The sequence below is a fragment of the Centroberyx gerrardi genome, chromosome 15, assembly GCF_048128805.1.
Source record: "Centroberyx gerrardi isolate f3 chromosome 15, fCenGer3.hap1.cur.20231027, whole genome shotgun sequence".
Taxonomy (NCBI): domain Eukaryota; kingdom Metazoa; phylum Chordata; class Actinopteri; order Beryciformes; family Berycidae; genus Centroberyx; species Centroberyx gerrardi.
The window spans coordinates 11,756,582-11,777,630 of NC_136011.1; the positions used below are offsets into that span (position 1 = coordinate 11,756,582).

The 21,049-nt window shown below is 39.6% G+C and overlaps 1 protein-coding gene across 21 annotated transcripts in view; it reads right to left on the reverse strand.

The window, feature by feature from the left end:
- Positions 1-7,199: 7,199 nt before the first annotated feature.
- LOC139910623 (neurexin-1a) overlaps positions 7,200-21,049 on the reverse strand; it is a 253,219-nt gene continuing 239,369 nt past the window's right edge. For all 21 annotated transcript variants that reach the window (XM_071897985.2, XM_071897984.2, XM_071897981.2 and 18 more), the window contains one exon: positions 7,200-9,169. In XM_071897985.2, coding sequence (XP_071754086.2) covers positions 8,865-9,169 — 305 coding nt within the window. In that variant the 3' untranslated portion in view covers positions 7,200-8,864. The remainder of the gene's footprint in view (positions 9,170-21,049) is intronic.

Sequence of the window (21,049 nt, forward strand, 5' to 3'; positions counted from 1 at the left end):
TCTATTATTCCAACATGATAGCATCGGAATAACATGTGAAATTTTGTTGGTTAATTCTATAACTGGAAATGTGTAAATACACACAATATCTGTATTGCTTAAAAATAAAACAATTTGCATGTCACTTTGCAGGTTAACTTGCTCACCAAAACCAGTGGACTTACAGTAATTTATTCTTGCCAAATAAAATAGCTAAATACAGTAAGTATTTGCAGAATAATAATGGTTTATTGGAATTGTAGATGTGTATTTTGTGGATTTGCAATATATCTGTTATATTTTCTCAACAGCATCAGATTCTTTTTTCTGTGCTCTGCTTCTAGCAACCGCTCATTTGAATAGCCTGAGGCTGCTATCAATGATTTATGATGATAGTTATTTGAAAAAAAAAAAAAAAAGTCTCTATTTTATATAAGTAGACTGTGTAAATCTTGTTGTGTGGCTTTGATAAATTATTTATAAAGCAGTGTACTTTATTAAGCAATCAGAAAAATGTCAATAGCAATTCAATGAATGAGTTATTTGCAGATTTTTTAAGTAGCCTTTTAATCTTCACCAACCAAACAAATTGGCAGATTCATACCTATAGACTACAGTATAAGCAAACACATTTTAGCTTATTATAACACAGAAGAGTCAATTTTTGCTTGTCCTTTAAATGCCAGTACTTGGTTAACTAGGCTTAAAGAAGGTTCTTATTCCCATAGATAACTAGACAACATGACGTCACATTGAGATATTTCCAGTGCAGGATATAGAAGAAAAATTGATACAAGAAAGATTTCCAACCATCTAAACGTGTGGTAATAGTCAGGTTTTGGTGTTCCTTTTGCATAAGGGGCGCTTATGCAAAAAGCAAAGAGAGCCATCACTATTGCTATTGCTGTCTGTAGTGATGTCATCATTTCGGGGCTTCCAGATTCTATCTGGATCCATTTTTTTCCACCTATGGTGAAAATTAATGGAATTTTTGGATTCCGTTTGCCAATTATTCTGTTCTTAAAAAGGGGTGAAATAAATAAGTAGAATTACATATGTCGAAGTTATTACTTTACTGATTTTTTAACAACTATTTTGCTAACAACCATAGTGCGAATGTTACATTATCTTTGCTTCTCAAAGCCACAAAATACTGGAATGTTTTATTGTATATGAATGTTTATAATAGTTTTATTTTTATTTTTTATTGCAGCTTCAAAACCCATCAGAATCCACCTCAACAGATAAAGAAATGCATAACAGATGAACTCTCAAAAGCAAAAAAAAAGTAAAACCACATTGATGAATACATTGAATGCATATTGTGATTATTGGAAGAGGAAGAGCAATTTACAACCACTGGTTTCAATATTTGAGAAAATACACAGAACACCCAATATCCAATATCAAGCTCACACACAGCCCACAGCTAAAGAGAAAAAGTTCACGCCTGTTCTCTGGAGGCTGTCAAAAGGCATTGTGGGAAATGTAGGAAACCACTAACTGAAGTAGAAGTAGATGAGGCAGGTGAGGGAAAGTAGATACAACAAAAAAGTAAATAACAGCACTTCATCTCAAAATAACTCCTGGAATGCACTAAACGTCACAGATTGATGATATATAACAGTGTAAGAGCATCCGAGGGTGGAATTTACTTTTAAACCTTTTATCCAGAGCGTATATTTTTGATCAAAAATAGTACAAATTTCAGGTCTGAATCCCAAACATTTTTGAACGGATCTCTATTTTGGGGAAATCCCACCCTAGCCATGCAGCTGCCTGAGAAGTGTTAATTCCCCAAATAAGTGTGAGGTCTGGATACCAATGTATGGGGTTTTGGTATTTAATCCCTGCTGCATGGGCTTAACTCTGAATCGCAGACTAAATCCTCAGGTACAGCCCTGCTAAGCAAACCATGGTATGTCCTTCAACTTGTAAGAAACTACACTTCCTCTTTGTTTCATTTCCATGTCCTTAGAAGTCATATGAAGCAAACTTCATATGAAAGAGAAAAAAAAAAACCTGTCACCTTGATGTTTCCGTTGCAGTCTTTCATTGAAGCTGGTCTCAGAGGACAAGTGCTAAGGAAAACATCATTATGTGGGGAGAAATGTACCGGTAATAAACCCAAACGGCACTGAGAGGTGCAGTTGTCAACCATGATAAATGGCACCTATGCATCCTGAATGTGTTTGGTGCCCTTGCCATGTTGACTCCCTCTCCTGAGGGTGGGCTCTCTACTGCTGGGTTTGGCCTGGAGCTCCAACCTTAACCCCTCCACTCTGCGCTCCGCGCTGACAGCAGAGAGGCGGCGCTGAGATCGCCGGGAATTCAGACTCAAAATGCTTCGCCTTTTCTCATTTTCACTGCAGTCATTTGTTCAAAAAATGACTTTTTCCTCTTCTAGTAAAATATTTCCCACTCCTCAAAGAGCTGTGCGTATTTTGGGAGCACAGCATTGCCTAACCATAGCATAGCATAATATTTTCATTGTCGAAAACTGTGCCAAACAACATGCCAAAGCTGATACTTGTCTCTGATTTCCCTTCCGACTGATCTGATTTTGCAAAGGGAAAGAAACAGTTAATTTAATATTTTTAAAGCCTGGCTTTTCATGTACAGGTGTAGATATAATGCAATTACCATAGTCAGGCTTCTTTCACATATCCAGCATTATCTCAGTTTAAGTGAAAGTACAGATTCCAGGGTATCAAACACATCATATGCTGGATAATATGGAAATTAAAGGCTTCAGACATTGTGATACAGTATCACTGCCATAACAAAACGATGTCACAGCTTTCAAATATATCACATAAAACAGACATACTGCACTATAAATGCAGTGTTAGTGTCATCAGATAAAGAATATGAACGTAAAATGAACTCAACAAATGCATAAAAACAAAGTATAAAGTATTAAGTATAAAAGAACTTTAACTGGAATTTAAACGGTTGAGAACAGAATGAATGACGGATGATAATGTTTAGTACCACAAGAGAGAAGTGGGATTCATAGGAGACATTAGAGAAAGGCCTAACTAGAAGTTGTTTTGAGGTGAGGCAGCTTTCCCCAAACTGAATGGCTGCTTGCAGTTGTACTGGACGTATTGAGTGAGCACAATGTCTTTAGATTGTCTGCCAGTAAGATGAATGCTTCTCAGTAATCTTCTAACACTGAAACCTTTTGCTGCATAAACTTGGTCTCTTTTTCCTTCTCATTTGATTCAGAATTTAAATAATGAATGGTGCTTTCAAATCCCTGTGTAATTACATCTCCTTAACCTGGTCAGCGAGAGTAACTTATATTGAGAAATGTTGTTGATCCACAGCAGACCAGCATGTGGTTTTTAAACAAATACTGAATATATGAAATGAAAACTGATGTAGTCTGGTGTACTGCTGTGCAATATAATCCACAAGACGTGTCTTAAGTTCGGGGAGAGGGCATGAAAAAGGGAAAATGGATGATTATAGAGGAGGCGAATTACATTAGTGTGTCGAATTAAAGGGACGTCTGGTATATCCAGCTCAGATAGAAGCACCGAGCCTGAGTGAGAGAGGGGAAATGGCATACCATGAATGCAAAAGACAGGGACGCAGATATTGTGTGCGAGTCTGAGAGATGGAGAAGAGGGAGGATGAGAGGAAAGGATAAACATGCTGCTAAAAATACTTCCCCACTCTCTGAGTTTTCGTCTTTTGGCATAGGCAAGGCATGCTGAATTAAAGCTGTGTGCTTGTTATTGTCATTTCATTATTCACTGAGGTTTGTGTGCAGCATACAGTATACGGTGTATCCCAGGTGGGAAACTGCGTGAGTGTGTTGCTGGCCGCTGGAAAAGAACAAAGGAGCATAATGAACCTACTCTTACCTTAACGCAATCAAAACTCAAAACCTGCGTCTGAGCATCATCTGAAATTCTGGACCTGGTAGCTCTGCATCTTTTCTACATTTGTTAGGGAAAATTCCTGCGGGCTGAAAGTGTTCTGGCGCTGCATAGAGCCCTGCCTTGCTGAATTGTAGTGCATGTGACTGCCGCAACATTTTATTTGACATTCCTCCTTGCTGTCGACATGAGATGGTCTCCTTGGCCTTGAAGTACCAAGACTGGAAGAGATACTGTATATTATACAAGGGTGGGACAGTATTTATTGGCCATGAATAGCCTGTGTAGTGTGAAACAAAGGACTAAACATGATGTGCTGACAGCCAATAGAACTGGTTAAAATAAAGTGAAGCAATCGATAAGGTCGTAAAACATTCTTTCTGTCCTACAGTCAGATATTTTATTCAGGATGGAGTACCAACTGTGAGCTCCACTCCATTCTGTTCCATTCTATCTGTTTCCCAAGGCTTTAGTGCATTGCTAGAAGCATGGTACTATAGATTGTCATTAATAGAGAGAGACATCTCTGCAAATCATCGCTGTAAACGTCACACTTAACAAAAACTTTAGATTAGGGTTGGTGTAATGTTTTGCTGGAAGCCACTGGTGTTCCACACAGTTCTCACGTCAGTAGACTCAAGAGTTTCTCTCAGAGTTCGTGTCAATGATTAATGGAATTGTTTTTATTTATTACCTTTTCCAAACGGTCTGTCTGTCTGTCTGTCTGTTTGTTTAGCAGGAAAAGTTATAAATGCATAACTTTACTAACTAAAATGCTTAAAAGTGGCAAGAATTTGAACACGAGAGGCAGATCTCATGTCACATTTCAGGTCCAGTCATGAAAATGTGTGCATCTCCTGATATGAAACAAATTGGTAATGTGGCGTGGAAAAAATTAACTCCTAAATATCATTTAGTTTTCTGATGCATTATTTTGCTCCAAAGTTTAACATTGCATCAACACTTCTCTAGTATACCCTGTCCTACTACCTAGCCTTGCCTAGCCTATATTCTATCCTAACCTAGCTTAGCCTGTATCTTATGTTATCCTATCCTAGCCTAGCCAATATTCTGTCGTATCCTATCCTGTCATATCCTATTCCAGCCTAGCCTAGCCTATACTCTATCCTATCGTCGGTTGCTCTAATAAAAGAGATGCAGCTTAGCACCTTTGCAGGTTCTTCTGCTTCTCCCTGTAGGACAAACCTTAAAAGCTCCAGTTTTAGGTAGAAATCTTTTTTCAGAGGTTGTGTGTGTTCTGTCTAGAACTCTTTATGCACAAGAAAATAGCAATGAAAAAATATAACAGACATAGTGCATATAACTTGACCCTCTACAAATCACATCCTAAGGCCTCCATTCTACAAAGTCCCTTTCACTACTAGTCCAATGAATGTACAATGAACTATGAATCCAAATTAATGGGGTGACTAATCCGGATTTGAACAATGGACCTTCTGAACAGCTCTATGCATTACCACCTGAGGTGCAAAGGATGTCTTGTGGCAGTACATTTTCTTACATAATGTATGTAGGAGCAATGATGGTTGTAATTTAAATGAAAACTTTCCTATAAGGACCTCTGAAGGAATGAGGTCTCCATATACTCTCCAAATCAGAATCATTTAACATGAAAAACATAGGTCAAATAGACAGGTTATCACCTCAAGTAATCTTTATGACTGTTATTTGTTCAGAAGAATGAATGCAAAAAGGATCCTTACACAATCTTTCATCCTGAAGAACTTTTGCTGTGCTCTCTTTTGCCAAAAAGCGTTTTAATGATGCCAAACTTGCGAGAGTAAGTGAGAACTTGCGCACGAGCAAAATACCTACGCGTGCGTAGGTTCTTCCAACCAGTGCAGTGTCAGCTCTCATGTGCTGAAGTGTCCTTGAGCAAGACTCTGAATCCCTACCAGCTCCAGGGGCTGCTGTACTGTAGCTGAGCCTGACCTCTGACCTCCCTGTGGAGGAGGGAAAGTGAAGAGAGAATTTCCATATGGGGATCAATAAAGTATCACATTATGATTTCTCTAGAAAGCTGCCGGAGTAGCTGATGAAGAACCGCAGTGGGAAACCATCTGTTTACTGCAAGGGTTTAAATCTAGCTCTTTGAATGGGCCCAATCAAGGTTTCTTCTGTTTTATTCCTAATAAGGTTTTCTTGGGAGTTTTTCCATGTCTTCCCTGAGGGTCTAAGGTTTGTGGTTCCAGGTAGGATAGACCAGGCTAGGTAGGTTAGACAGGCCTGTTATATCTTCCAGTATGCTATCCTGTCTCTTTTGCTTTTTTTCTGTTTCCTTGTGTTTTATTTTGTTTGTGCACTGTATTACATCATTTTGTTTTGTGATTGATTGTTGATTAGTTAAATCTAGGTCTTTGTAAAGTCCTTTGAGGCAGGCTTTTGGGATGAAGGGCTATATAAATAAACCTGACTTGACTGTGAAACTTTTCTTTTATTTTTTCCTGTCCATCTTCACTATACTATTTGAAAATCCTGAGAAATGCTGCTCCACCAGCAAAATAAAGCTTCAAGTAACACTTCCTGCTACTTCTGTCTCTATTTGCACCCTTACACAGATATACTTTGTTGAGTAAAGCTTCAATGTCAAGTACTGTATCTGATCTTTGGTTAGAATATCACTGGCCTTTTGGGTAGAATATCCACCGAGGTTGAGAGCTTGTGAGTTCAAGTTATTTAACCAAAGGAGCCTGGCAGTGCCCTTTGTGGAGGGGTGTGGACCTTGGTAACACCATGTGTTTATACATGAAAAGAAAAGTTTCTCCAATTTTATACAACAGTTTGAGAGATGTTTCAAAGCAGTTCATATAGTGTTTCAAAATGCTGTAAAACATGTCTTCAAACTTGAATGTTAAATTTATTTCATACAGTTTCATATGTGTCATATGTGTAAATAAATGCAATAATTTAAATTTTTGGAACAGCCAATATAGTCAACCCTAAACCTTGCAGTGGGAATGTAATACATCTTCTGGAACGCTTACTTTTTAGCATGTACTAAACATGTAGTACAAATGAATGGGTGCACTGGTTGAACAGTAACACCAATAGCCAAAATTATTAAAAAAAAAAGGGGTGAACCAGGTCAAAAAACAAGCCACTCATTAATGATGCAATAGGTGTGTCTTAAAGATGACAGAATGAAAAGCATGGTACCTGCATATTTCTCTGATACATTTTGTCATAGACTGATGTAAGTTCACTTAGGTAATATTTTATTAATTTGTTCATTTGATTTTTCAAAACTAGTTTTTATAATTAATTTTACTCGGAGTACAAGAAGTGTTACAACTGAACATAAAACACTCAAGAAGAAATAAAAGAGGAGCGAACAAAGAGAATTTATAATCATCATTTATAGTTCATGGTCATTTTCCTCATACTCATTCCAAGTACAGGTCTCAGGAAAGCAGAATTGACTGACAGAATGACAGAACAAACACAGAACAGTTGAAATGGAGACTTATTTGAACTCTTCTCCTCAGGTTTTGCATCAGCCCAAGCATACATTGGACACTCATGTAATACCGTTTTGGAAACACACACAGCAAGTTAATTATCATAACCATTATCATCAACATCATCCATCACTCATATTCTTTGTCTTCATTCTCACTTATGTAGGTTTAGTCAGGATTGAGGAGGAAGGCAGTGATTCTACCATTATCCTTAAAAGAGGGCCACACAATATTTTCATGCCATGCCTCTCCACTATCAATGTCTTGTGCAATTTTTAGGACAGGTTAGGCTACTACTGGTCCGGGACAGTCTACCTCAGGTTGGCGTTTGTATAAAAAACTATGTAGGAACACATGTAAAAACGGGGCTGAATCAAATAATCCAACTGAAAAAAATGAAATAAAATGCAGATGTCTTCATAAAATCTTCTATGTCTAGCAACACTTAATAACACTTAAGTTTTCTTTTTGTCCTTTTTAATTTTTATTCCAAAAATGGTTGAGGAGCAGTTATAGTTTGCATCATCTATACAACAGGCTATAAAACACCACTTTGTCACAGTCCAGAAAGCACATATAGATGTGGTTGTACTGTATATAAACATATGTACTGTAATAAGATAATTTTGCGTGCATGGTTCCCAAATGATCGGCTTTGAGACATCCCCAGAACTCTGAGGAAACGCTCTCCTTTGAGACACATTGATGTGAAAACCAAGGCCTCCAGATTTCTTACTGGCACAATGGACATATTCATCTTTTAAAACATTGTCTTTCAAGAGTAACTGGAATCCGTTCTCATCTTTGCACTGTGATAGATCAGTCAGCCAGGTAGTAGTCTTTGTCGGCCGTCACTGCCTCTTGAATAGGTACAGACACTTTGGCTGATTCCTTGAACATCCAGTAGGAACCTCTTTCACTTTGTATTCCTCGTCACCTTATGGTTGCTTTCTTTTTGCCCCTCATCCATAGTAAATGTTTGGCGGATTTATTTATTTATGTATTTATTTATGCATTGTGTTATTTTCTCATAGAAAAAGTCTCAACAACACAAACACAGGCAATGTAAATGAAAACATTAAGTTTGTAATGCTGAATCTCCCTTTCAAAGTGCATCTTTCCTCCTCTGTTTACCAGAAACAAGGGAGTTGGATGGCATTATCCTGGTCAAGGAAACAAGTCACAGATGGGTTAACATTGTTGTTTGGTTGTCATGTTAGATATGTATTCAGTTCATATTCAACTGGCTGCCAGACCCATTTTTTTTCCATCAGTCTCATCCTGGACAGTACATCTTCGTGCTATTTCCATAGTCTTGTGTGCTTGAATTAAGTCTAAAGAAAGTTTTTCATCTCCTCATATTCACTTTTCAGTGCACTGTTTTATAGGAAAAATGACTAAATAATGTTTGTTTTTTTTGTTCATCTTTGTTATTATACTGTACACATGATGATCTCCTGATTGGTCTTTTTGATAAAAGTTTGAATTGGTCTGGCAGAGACCAAAGCGTTGAGGATCACACATAGTACTCCTTGTCCTTGTTCTTCTTGTTCTTGCTTGAGGTCTTTGTGGTGTTGACTGGTTTCTCTTTGACGACGGTGCCGTTGGACTGCGCCGAGTTGCTGATGTAGTTGCGACTCTCGTCTACGTGGTAGGAGCCCTCGTCTCTGTTCCGGTATTTGTACATGGCGTAAAGGAGGATGAGAATACAGAGGGCCGCCGCTGCTACAATGCCGACCACCATCCCTGTGGTGCTGCTGGACTCGCGGAAGACCTCCGTAGTGCCGGGGTAGCCCTTCGGTCCGACACCCGTGGGATTGGCTGCAAGGGACACAGACATATGATTATTAAAAATGAACTATAATCAATATCAGTATCTTTTCAAGACATGAAACTGCAACATTTCATCATGTTTATAATCACAATTATGCTAGTGAATTAATACATCTCTCCTAGGTGAATGTGTGGATCAATATCAAAGTCTAATGTGTAAAGATAGTGCAGCCATCATCTGGTTACTGAAGCTAATAGTAGATTTGTTGACTGGCAGGAATGGCTTGCCCACCTAATAGGAGAACATGCTGTTACACAGTAGAGTGAGGAGGCTAACCCAGAAGGCGCCATTAGCAACAAACAGCGCTCCAAACCAAACGACACACAATGCTAAGGACGAGAGGGCCCTAGTCAAAAAGTCCTTTCTTTCCAATCCAAATGGATCCAATATGACTGCGGAATCTGAATCTTAAGCAACTCAAAAAATCCTATTGGACTGGCGAAAAGTCAAAATCTAGGACTTTGACTAGGAAAGGACTTTGGACTATAAAAGTTAAATGAGACCGAAACCCCAAGTGTTTTTTCTTTTAAAACTCTTGAAGACTATATTTGATGTCCTTCAAGAGTCGAAAAATCCAATGATGCTAAAAATTCTACTGGAAACTGAAAACAAGGAAAAAAAAACAAAAATGTACTTAGTCCCATTGAAAGCTAACCTGAACATTGATCCTATAAAAAATCATAAATAGTATACATTTTTATAGACCTTGACTTGGCCTGGGAAGAACATGCCATTTACCTGTCTAGTCTACTGCTCATTGTCATTTTAATTCTTGCACAATACAATTTTGATGACTGTAGTTGTTGGTATATGGTGAGAAGTGTGAGGAAGGTGAGATACTGTAGGTTGACACATTAAAATAGTGCAAAACTGACAAGAAGAATAATGAGTACATGCTAAACAGTCTGTGAGAGCGGCACAGCTACTGATATGCTCAAAGCTCGTGCCATGCTTTACGGCACATTCATGAATGAACAATCAACATTTATCACATTCACTATACATTCATGCAGCATGACTGTGTCACTTAGTCATTGAAAAATAAGTCTCTTAGAAAACAATTCTTCAATGTGCGTGCAGATTGACTCAGCAGATTTTGCCAAAGGCTGTCCCCTCTACTGTTTTGAAATGGTGCCATTCAACAGAACAAAATCTAAAAGCATGTCAGCCCCCTGATGTTATTCAGTCCTCCTGGCACGTCTCACACTGAAATTTGTACCAGTCATCATTTCTGCTTAAGCCTTCTTTGTTGCATTTGTGAAATCCAAACACTCAACCCTAACATTTGGAAAATGAAAGCACTCTGGTTCCCCTAGAAGAGGGCAAAACATATTTGAGGGATTTACAGCTGGGTTCAGATGGTAGATAATATGTTGGAAGGGAAGATGCTGCGCTCTGGTTTGCATATACACTAGACTAAACTAACAATAACGACAATAACAATAAACACACTAACAGCTGTGTTGACGTGCAGATCTGAGTCATTTTCACTGCCTTGAGTGGACAGTTATTTTGATACTATTTAGTAAACTTTGCATATATATTTCATCGTGCTGCTGCACCTTGTCCTTGAACACAGCGCCCCGAGAGTGCTGTGAACGCTCTGAATATAGGAATGGGAATACTTGCAGTGCTCTGAAGTAATACAGTGCATGGTTCAATTTAATGAACGCACATTATGTTTGGACACTTTTCACCAAGGGATGGGAATGTGTGGTGATGAACAAACTGAAGCTGCCAGTATGCATTTATAGGTATAAAAATACTTGCAAATTTCCAAAAGAAAAATAGTAGTTCAAAGTCCAACTGAAGTAAGATTTTCATGACCATTACTCCAGTCTGCATTTCTTGTTTAGAAAATGGATGTGTTGCTAGCATATGTTTTTGAAGATATTTTTAAAGTAATATTAAAATCAAAGGATTTTATGCATTTCCTATGTTCAGCGCCCTTAGTTTGCTAGGGAATGTTTCCTTTAGTCATTAATATTCATGTGAGGAAGTCATGAGTTGTCAAAGCAATTTGATTTCATATGCACAATGAGAGAGTTGTCTAAATTAGTACAGTTTTTTAATCAATAACAAAGGTATTTTATATTCATTGATATTCATTCCACATGTGCTGTCCCACTATTTTTCACTGCATTTTAGATAGCATTGTGGTTTTAGACTATTTTTTCAATAATTACATTTTTCTAGCACTGATATCCAACCAGCTTTAAAGAGAAATTTCACTGTGTAACAGAATTCACCTGACATTGTCTCTTCAATATTTCATTCCTTTGATCTTGGACAATCGGAGCAATGTTTGTGGACACGAGCAACTCTCTCCTTCAGCTAGAATTCGGAAGCCATATTAGAGAATAACTGCATGCTATCTTAAATCAAAAGGAAAAGATACGGCCAAAAACATTTTGCCATTATTGAAGCACCTCTTAAATCACCCTGTCTTATTTTATCTTTATTTCAGGACAGTCTAACTGCTGTGAGAGTGAGCAAAGGTGGTACTTATTGAGCCCGTTCTCAGGGGATAGAGAGGATGTTTCTTCCTCATCAGTGAAGGACAGACAGAGTTAATCCTAACATGTCTCGGTTAAGATGATACAGTAGAATTTAGATGTTGGTTTTGTGGCAATTTCTCAATGTCAATTGTACACAAAACAAATCTCTAAACAATGCTACACAGTTCTTACATCATTCATCAGTGAAGGTATGCCAGTGTTTACAGCTGTAAGGTAAATAAACTATCTTAATTTTAGCTAGGTAAACAATAACTAGCGATTGCAGTGTCAATATAAGAGAGTTTATGTGATTGCCAAATATCATTTTGATTCAAAATGATAACAAAAAAAGCAGATTGGTACACGATTTTCATATACTTTCCATTTGCACTCCATTTTACATCTATTTTTCTGTAATTATTGTGAAGTATCCAGTGTTCTTACTATAATGAACTTGAAATGTTTGATAACATGGAATTAATATCAGAGAGCACGCTGCACTTTTGGGAACCATTTCCACCCGTGAATGGGGAAGTGATTGCATATCAGCGAGCCCACTTCATGTTCTGAGTGCTGTCCAAATTATAATACCACTCCTATCAACTCTTATAGCACTCTTCACTGTTCTCTCTCTTGTCTCTCACTCAATGCTGATGCCCTTGTAAATAAAGTACTTTTTTGATTGCATCCATTTCTCTTCTTGAGTGACTGGTTAATGTTCAGAAAAACATTCCTTTGAACATTGTAATATTAGCTAATATCCTACACAGATGGCACCATTTGCATGTGTCTATTTTATGGCAGCTTTCATTCATGCCGGACTAAAGGGCAGAAAAGAGTAAACTGTAAAGGGCAAAATGTCTTTCTCTTGCCTGCAGAAAGAGGGGATGCTGCTGCCTTTCATTGACCTCAGTCACATGTTTTCCAACCTGGTTAGACTGATCACCACACAGGTATGCTTCCAATGCCAGCAGACATTCAAGGACAAGCGGAGAGTACCACGGGGGGATTGAGTGTGACTGAGCGTTGCAACAGATTAGCTCTGCTTGTGACAAGCCCACTTATCCTTGCAGACAGGTGTGAAGAAAGCTCTCGCCTTGTGGGCAAAAGCCACCGGCTGACACGGCTCTTCCCCGGCAAGCCATTGTGTGGGCATTTACAGTGAGTTACTTTCATATTTGCTATCTATTCTTTGTTCGGGGTCAAAAAGTTGAAAGTGCAGATAACATGGCGGGTGGATGGAGGAGAGAGCGTTTGTGGAGGCAGTCAAGTGTTCCGTACGAGACCTCGCCTGTCTCTTACAATAAGGTGACAGAGTCGGAGGAGCTCCGAAGGCAGGAGGCCTCAGCCTGCCGCCTCAGGAGTCACGTGATAACAGTATCATGGTGTGCCGTTGCTGCTGAAATGATCTAACACCACCTCCCATGCTGGGCTTTGTTACTTCCCCTTGTCTGGATCTGTTGATTGGCACCCCACAGATTACATCCACACAGAGACGTCATCATTGGGAAACCTTTTGTCAACGGATCATGGCTTTTCTTTCATTTGTGAGATTTGGTGAAAAAATATAAATCCATGCATTACAAATAGCATGTAATACATGGATTCATACACAGACAGATTCAAGTCAAAATGACTTATCTTTGTCATTCCTGCAAACTTAAATTCAAGCTGGTAGTGACCACTATTTAGAGGATTAACGCTGTGATTAAGCATGGTGCTGACACAGTCATGTTTTGTCCGAAAAGATTAACCTTCATTATAGCTCATTAGCTTGCTTTTAGCTCTAGTAGTGTCTATCAAACAGCCACCTGATGGCAGCCAGGGATCTCTCCTAGGCCACTGGATTAACTGATACAGCTGACGTGCCGTCTCGTTTTATTACCCACGTGATTGGCCATGCAGCCTGGGCCTACCCTGGCTTCCTTCAGCTGGGACCAAGCACAGTAATGTGATGGATACTGTGCCTTCAAGGAAGTCTCATAAGACCTCAGTCAAAATGCATCTGCCTGTCTGTTCATTAGCACTCCATCACCTCAGAATGAACGCACATAAACTGGGGAAGAAATAGCGCCTGAAACAAGTGTTTAAAATGATGGCTGCTCTTATACACTCTACTCGAGCGTACCCAAGGGTAAAATTAGACATGGGGAAAATGACCTTAAAGTGGCGCCGAGCTTCACGGCAGCATAGCGGGGGTGCACTTGTGAAGCGATAGAGGTAAACTCGGGGGGGTTAACTTTTGAAGGATCGCAGATGTGTAAAAGCTGCCGGAATAACTTTTTCCTCTCCATCTCATCCCAGAGCGAGACTTATATTACTGTATCATATCCAGACCATCATAAAGTCCTTGCTGTTTTATTCACGAGGACCACGGTTAATGTTTCAGTCATTTCGTCACATATCATTTCCTTTCGCTGAGCCTAGCTGGGATTTCAGTGGGAGCGATATACCAGGAAAACCCGAAACAAAAAAGCATGGATGATCTCATATCTCTCTCATCCATAAATGTTGGTAAACAAAATGAAATAGCCTGGCCGAGAATTGCATCGGCTATCCAGACGGGCACTGGAGAATGAAGTTGACATGATGAGACATTGAACAAGGTCTGGCTTCAATGCTCTATTTTCTTGTTATTGGAGAGTTTATTTGATGGCCTCTTTTCTCTTGTTAATTCTACCTGGATTTTCCACAATGGATGCACAGGCTCAGCTCTCTCAGATATTAGCATTGGTGCAGTGGGACTACTCATTTAAATGACTTTGAAATGCCTGATGTGATTCCCCTTCTTTTCCCGACTTCTTTTTGCCTCATGCTCCCAAGGAGAGGAATGGGATCAGAGATTCCGCCCTGTCAAGCGGGATTTGAATAAATGGTCCTCTTTAAAGACTATTTTTCCTCATTTGTCTCCAGCGAAAAGGTTCATTTGTTTGGTAATTTGCAACAGGGTGAGCCGGTTGACGGGGCCATGGATGGAGGAAAACAGGGAGAGTGGAGGCGGCGGGTTACTTCAGGTGAACACAAGGCTTGTTATGAGGTAATGGAGCAACCAGGACTACTTAGGATATATTGAATGGACAGAGTCTGGCCTGACCTTTCATTAATGACGGCGGTTAATAGGTAGAACGAATTGTGTAGAGTACACATGGATTATGCATTTTCATAGATATTCATCAGCGCTCCTTGGCTGACTGAACACTGAGTTTATGTATGGACCAATAAATGATTTGGAGAATGAAGTAATTTGTAGCAAGAGGATAATTAAAGGAGATTTTGCATGAACTCGGTCACGCTGCAACCTGCAGCAGTGGATAATGTGCATCGAGCATCTTTGAGAGCTTAGGGAGGTACGGCTGCGGGACGCCTTCAGAGCGACCCGGGTTTAGTTGCCATGCTCACTGACACGTTGCTGCTCTTCAGCCAGATTAGTGTTACACCACCGTCTTACTTCACATATCCAGCCATAATCACCAGCTGTCGGGGGTGTCATATAGTTGCGGATCAGTCTGCAGACAGGTCACTGTATCAGCTGCAGCAGAGCCAAAACACTTATTAAATCCCTCTTCCCTCTTTAATTATCTGAGTGTCCTCGAGAAGTGATGCAACCCATCCTGTACTTGTGACATGCTGGCATGAGTGTGCCTGATGACAGCGTGCATGTGTGAGTCCGAAGTGGCTCTGCTCACGCTGATGGTGGAAGATGAACAGGGAGCTGAGTGAGCGCGAAATGAGGTCCAAGTGAGAATTATTAAAGGGTGTCTGGTTGAGCGCATCTCTGCAAAAACAGCAGAGATGAAGGAGCAGGGCCAAGCTTACTCACCTTGAACACCAAGTCTGCTGAATTCATGTGTTGATTAGATTCCTATAGAGTCTAACGTTCATGTTACACCCTTCTACAGTCTATATTTATTATACTTATTGCCACACATGAGATTTCCGTTGTGTTTGTGCTCAGAAAGTTAGCTGAATAGTCTTCCATTGCAAGTAGTTTATCAGCAAGCAAAAGTGAAGACTCACATATGGTGTGTTGTCAGATTTTTTTGAGACTAAATGTTCTGTGAACTGTTTCTGTATGAGTGCAGGCACACTCTTTGTTTCATTGTTATGCCAGTAGCTCTACTCATAAAGTCCAGAAAATGTATATTTGGGAAATCAAATTAGAGCCTGTATCATAGCAACAGTAATTACTAAGGCTTTTACGCTCATGCACCTAGAGTGAGGCCTGTCATTGCACTTTAAACATAGAGAACTAGAATGTGGTTTCGGCGCAAGTTTCAGTAACCACAAAGAAGGGTTTATTCTGTGTTAACAGCCCTTGGTCTGTTACTGGAGACAGTTCTATGTCCTGACAACAAGGCAGCGACCAATGTTATATGATCATTATTCTCTTACTCAGGAAATTAAGTGTATGGATCACAGCTCTTTCGTACCGTGGCTGGATGGAGAGAACAATAAGAGAAATATGGCAAGTGTTTACTTTTGTTTAGTGGGTCTGCAGAAAGCAATTTCACTGAGTGGTAAACAGGGGATTTGTTGCTAATGTTTCCAAGCACTGAATTTGCCAACTTACTTCTACTATTGCCACAACTGACCTTTGGCTGGGCTTCTTTTCTTTTCTTGGGAAGGGAAAATCTGTCATGCCCTACTTAGACTAATAAACAGACACATTGTGTTAGCATCAAAGTCAGCACACCAAAAGATGTGTGGTAGAAAAATAAAAATAATTGAAAATATAAATATGGTGGGATCAGTCTACAGAAAGACTGACAGTAGCGCTGGCATGAGTGTGAAATCCTGTTTTCTCTAAGAACACACTTCATTTAAAACTGGATGGCCAAAGAAGCCTTGTGTGGCATAATCCTCACTGAGAGAGTGCAGAAAAACAAAAATGGCAAAAGTCAAGATTGTCTGTATAAATTGGAATACTATGCAATAATAAGGGCAATTATTTTGTGCAAAAGAGCATGGATGATGGTTGAAGGTCGTCAGTGGTGAGCTTCAGCCAAATGCTTTGTTTGATGGACATGTGTTCTGATCATATTCAATGGGCATTCTGACGGGTAATTTATTTGTTATGTATTTTATTTATTAAACCGTCTCTGCTGGCCCTATGCAGCGGTAGTCTATTGGCATGCATGGTGCACTGTAGTCAACAAAGGAACCAATGAACACACACAGAGTTCCAGCTGGGTATGATTGAATAACCTATTAAATGTGGGCAGTGACCTCTTAAGCCAGCACAGTGCTCTTAATGTTTCATTAATCTCACAGCTACTTTTAAAACAATAATTTACTCTATTTTTTTTTCCCCTCCTTGCTGAGCGCATTCCTGTCACTGCCATCGGGCTAAATAAGAGAGTTGCCATTTGCCATTTGATTTATTGGTTTACTCTATGTATTGTTTCTCCACCCATAAATTAAATCTATTAGAACAAATGTCAAACACTTTGCTAGCTGCTAATGTCACTGCGAAATGCTTGAGGATAGAGAAAGAAGAGAGGAGAGGAGGGTGAGGAAAACTAGAGATGATTAACCTCAACCTGCCCATTGGCAATCTGAAGGGCTGCTGGAGCTGAGAATGAAGACTGTAAGAGCTTATTTGTGAAATGTAGAAGGGTGAGTAGTCTATAATAAAACTCACTGAGGCCTCCTCTGTTTACTTATCTCAGATAAGGGGCTCATTTCAGTGATACAGTGCAGATTTCACATGACTGCATGTTACATAATTAATGACTGAAAGGTAAATGTGTAGACATAAGAAAGATAAACACACTTCTAGTGCTTCCAAAGATATGTTAAGAGATATCATTCTGGCAATGTGTTGCCTGTGCTACGAAAGGGGATGAGAGGCTGAGATTAGAGAATTGCAAGTTCAGAGGGAAGACATTATGTATTCTAAGATCAAGATCAAGAACAACTTCCTTATGGTTCTTGCATTTTTCAGCACGATGGGTATTGTTCTCTAGTAACTACTAAGAGTATGAATTTGGCCTGGCACCCTGGGTATCCTGGGTGTTCTTAAAAAGAAAAAAGTGGCTTTTTGCTTTAGACAAACTAACTATGAAAATCAATTAGACAATTTCCACCTTAACAGTTGCCATCATATCCTGAAATTTTCTAAAGGACTCCTGTATCAGCATACAGTACAAAACACTCTTGGTTTTATATTTTGAACTTTTAACTGACACACTTACCGAGAGTGACTTACTGGAGTTCAACAGTAAAATAAGTTTAATATCTATTCTGGACTGAAGGGTCAGAAGCATAGTGCCCTCACAATATTCCTGTGACCCTAGAAATCATCATGTCAGAGAAAAGTGCTAGAAAAAGAAATAAGACTAAAAAAAAGACTAAAAGCATATCAGAGTGATGGACGGGAGAGGAGATCATTGACCAGCAGAACTTGGCTAAATTTACCAAACATGTAATACTAGCTGCAAAGTAAAGAAGCTGAGAGGAGCAAAAAGCAGATGAGGACAGACAGTTGAGGGACATGAGCCTGGATACAGGTCATTGGGTACCAGCTGCCCTCCATCAAGGGTCTGCATGATGCCAAAGAAAGGAAGCAGGTAAGTAAGACAGATCCTTTCCAACTGACCCTGTGCAAATAGGCAACAACCTGTTCCACTAACTTTCCCCATGAAAACTGAGGTACTTCAAATTGGTACTTTGAAACCAGCACCAGCATCTCAGCAGATTCTTCACCAGGGCTTTTTCCCTGCATCCAGCTATTCCCAACTACATTTTCTCCAGGTGATCAACCAAGCCTTCACCCTGCCCTTCAAATGAATTTCTTATTTCTTGTGGAAAACGCCAGCAGACAGAGTCACTCTCGTAGGCTGAATATCACTATTTATACTTATTTAACACTAGAATAGTTTTAAATACAATCTTATGTCATTTTCACATCATTGGACATCTATTGTCACTTTTCCATCTAAGAAATATAACATTTTCTTGATGTGGTTTAGGTCTATTCAGAAAACAATGTAACAGTTTTTGTCACAGAGGCTACTATTTATGATAGAGAAGACTGGATTATGTGCCAGCTGTCTTTAACAAATTTTTTAGAAAAATAGCATGATCAGATCAACAGTGAGGCACTGTGGTTGCTCACTGAATTATGATTTTTTAGGAAATGGCCAAACCTAACTTGTGTTAATTCTTACGCCCTTCAAAAGACCCTGGATAATATTCAGCAAATCAGTGTATGCCAGTTAATAAATGATTTGTGACCGTCTCACAGAGAGTAACAATAAAGTAAAATTGTCCATATAGAATCCAAGGCTGCAAACCACCTCCCTAAAATATGACTTGACTACATGGTCCATAATCATGCGTAATACCTGTATTAAAGCACCATGATTTTTCTTTAAGTATCCCAGAGTTGGGATTTATTGCCTGTGACATTCCAAGAGGTCGCAGTAAAAAGGAAAGAGCATATAGTTAGGTGTGAAATTGTTGCATTCACACCCATACTTCAATCTTAATGTGAAAACACTGTGATTAAGAGATGTAAGCACTCTAATCTTGTTTGAGTTTTCAACACTTGTCTTAAGATATATTTAACATGTTGACTTGTTGAGAATTACACCTGTCCTCTAATCTCAGCAAGATTGATAGCGCCAGAAAACCTACAAGGGATGTCAAAATATTTTTAAAATATGTGATAACTTGCTGCCACATTGGAAGTAAGTCTGACTAAGATGTGTCATCCTTGGCAATCTTTTAGAACACATTAGTGCTCATTAGATTACATTGGTGCTTTGTATTTTATTTTTGTCAAAATAAACAAAACTATACTAAACAAAACATGGACAGCTACGGCTAGGGTATAGCACAAAAAAAACATGATTGCAGTTTGAACTAGAAGGCACTTGGTAGCGCGCAAACCTCTACTGAACAACAACGCTGAACAATTCTCCAACTTGCAAAGCTGCAGCCTCCCTAACAGTTTGTGTCTGTTTATCATTTGTCTTACAGGTTTGATTTTCCAACAAAATAGCATGTGAATGAAATGCTGTGTAGCAGCCAACTTGGAAGTCCCGGATGCTGGACTTTCCCAACAGCACATTAATGCAGCATAATAGTTATGGCTAAAAAACAATAATCATCTAATGGCAGAAATCCCAGATCAGGATCACCACCAAAATCTAGTCAACTGACCCTCGGGCCAATGACTGTCCACCAAATTTCAGCCAAATCTGTTTGTAACTTTTTGACATATCTTGCTAACAAGCAGACAAACAGACAGGTGAAAACATAAGCTCCTTCCGACTTCACTGGCGGAGGTAATAATAGGAAGGAAATGCTCACATGGAGACATCACTGTTGACGTACCCTGTACATTAAATGGACTGGGTGAGATTGCATGGAATCTGAAGTACTTGGTGCATTTCGTTTCGCTGCACATGTAAACAGCTTCAACAAATAATTTTCATGATGGGAGTAGGGAAAATAGTTGCATTAATGTGTGCCTGTAAATGTAGTCACTGTGATATGCAACTGCCGGTGTCCTGCTGCTGAGTGTATGCAGACTCCCCAGCCCAGCCTCCTGTTACAGATCAGATGTGTTACAGCATCATGGGCCTGTGTATCCCTCTGTGGTTTCCTCAACCGGGGGGGGGGGGGGGGGGGGGGGGAGGTTTCAATTTGCTGCAGTATGATCTAATCTGAGTCCTGCGGGATGATAAGCTCTGTTGGTACCTCTGGCTTGCCGTGGTTTCCGGAGGTAAGAGAAATAAAGCATAGCAATAAGTAAGTTGCCCCGATTGATGTCACTCGATGGCTGATAGGGCCTGCTGTGGGACGAGAATCCAGTGATATACAGCGTGATCTAGAGCTGACCTTGGGCCAGAGATGACTCCCATAATAGTCTGTTTCAAAGCTCACCTCTTGGGATTACTTTGTTAAACACCCATACACTCCTAGTGTGCATTTGGCCTTCACTTTTGAGCTCACAGACTGAACTGATTACTAAAGTTATTAATTTAAAAATGATGTGTTATAGGTGTCAACTTATTAAAATAAGTTGATCGAACAGTAATATGAGAAAGTAGTCCTCTATCAGTGACAGAGGATCCAGTTCTTTATGCACGGCAACGCTGTCGGAGATACAGTGGTGAGTGCTTGGCAGAGCGTGTGAATCGCCCTGAATGTAGATATTAATCAGGATACGGTGTTAGACAGCTGCCACCCTGGGAGCCCACAGCTCTGGTGTCAAATCCCCTTCAGTGATCACAGAAGGAGAGGGATACTCTGCTCAGGGAGTGTGCGTCTCCGAGCATCACACAGTTCGCGACTGATGTTTTGGCAGATGCCCTTGTCAGAGAATACCGTAATGCAAACTGCTTAGTGTGATTCAGTACG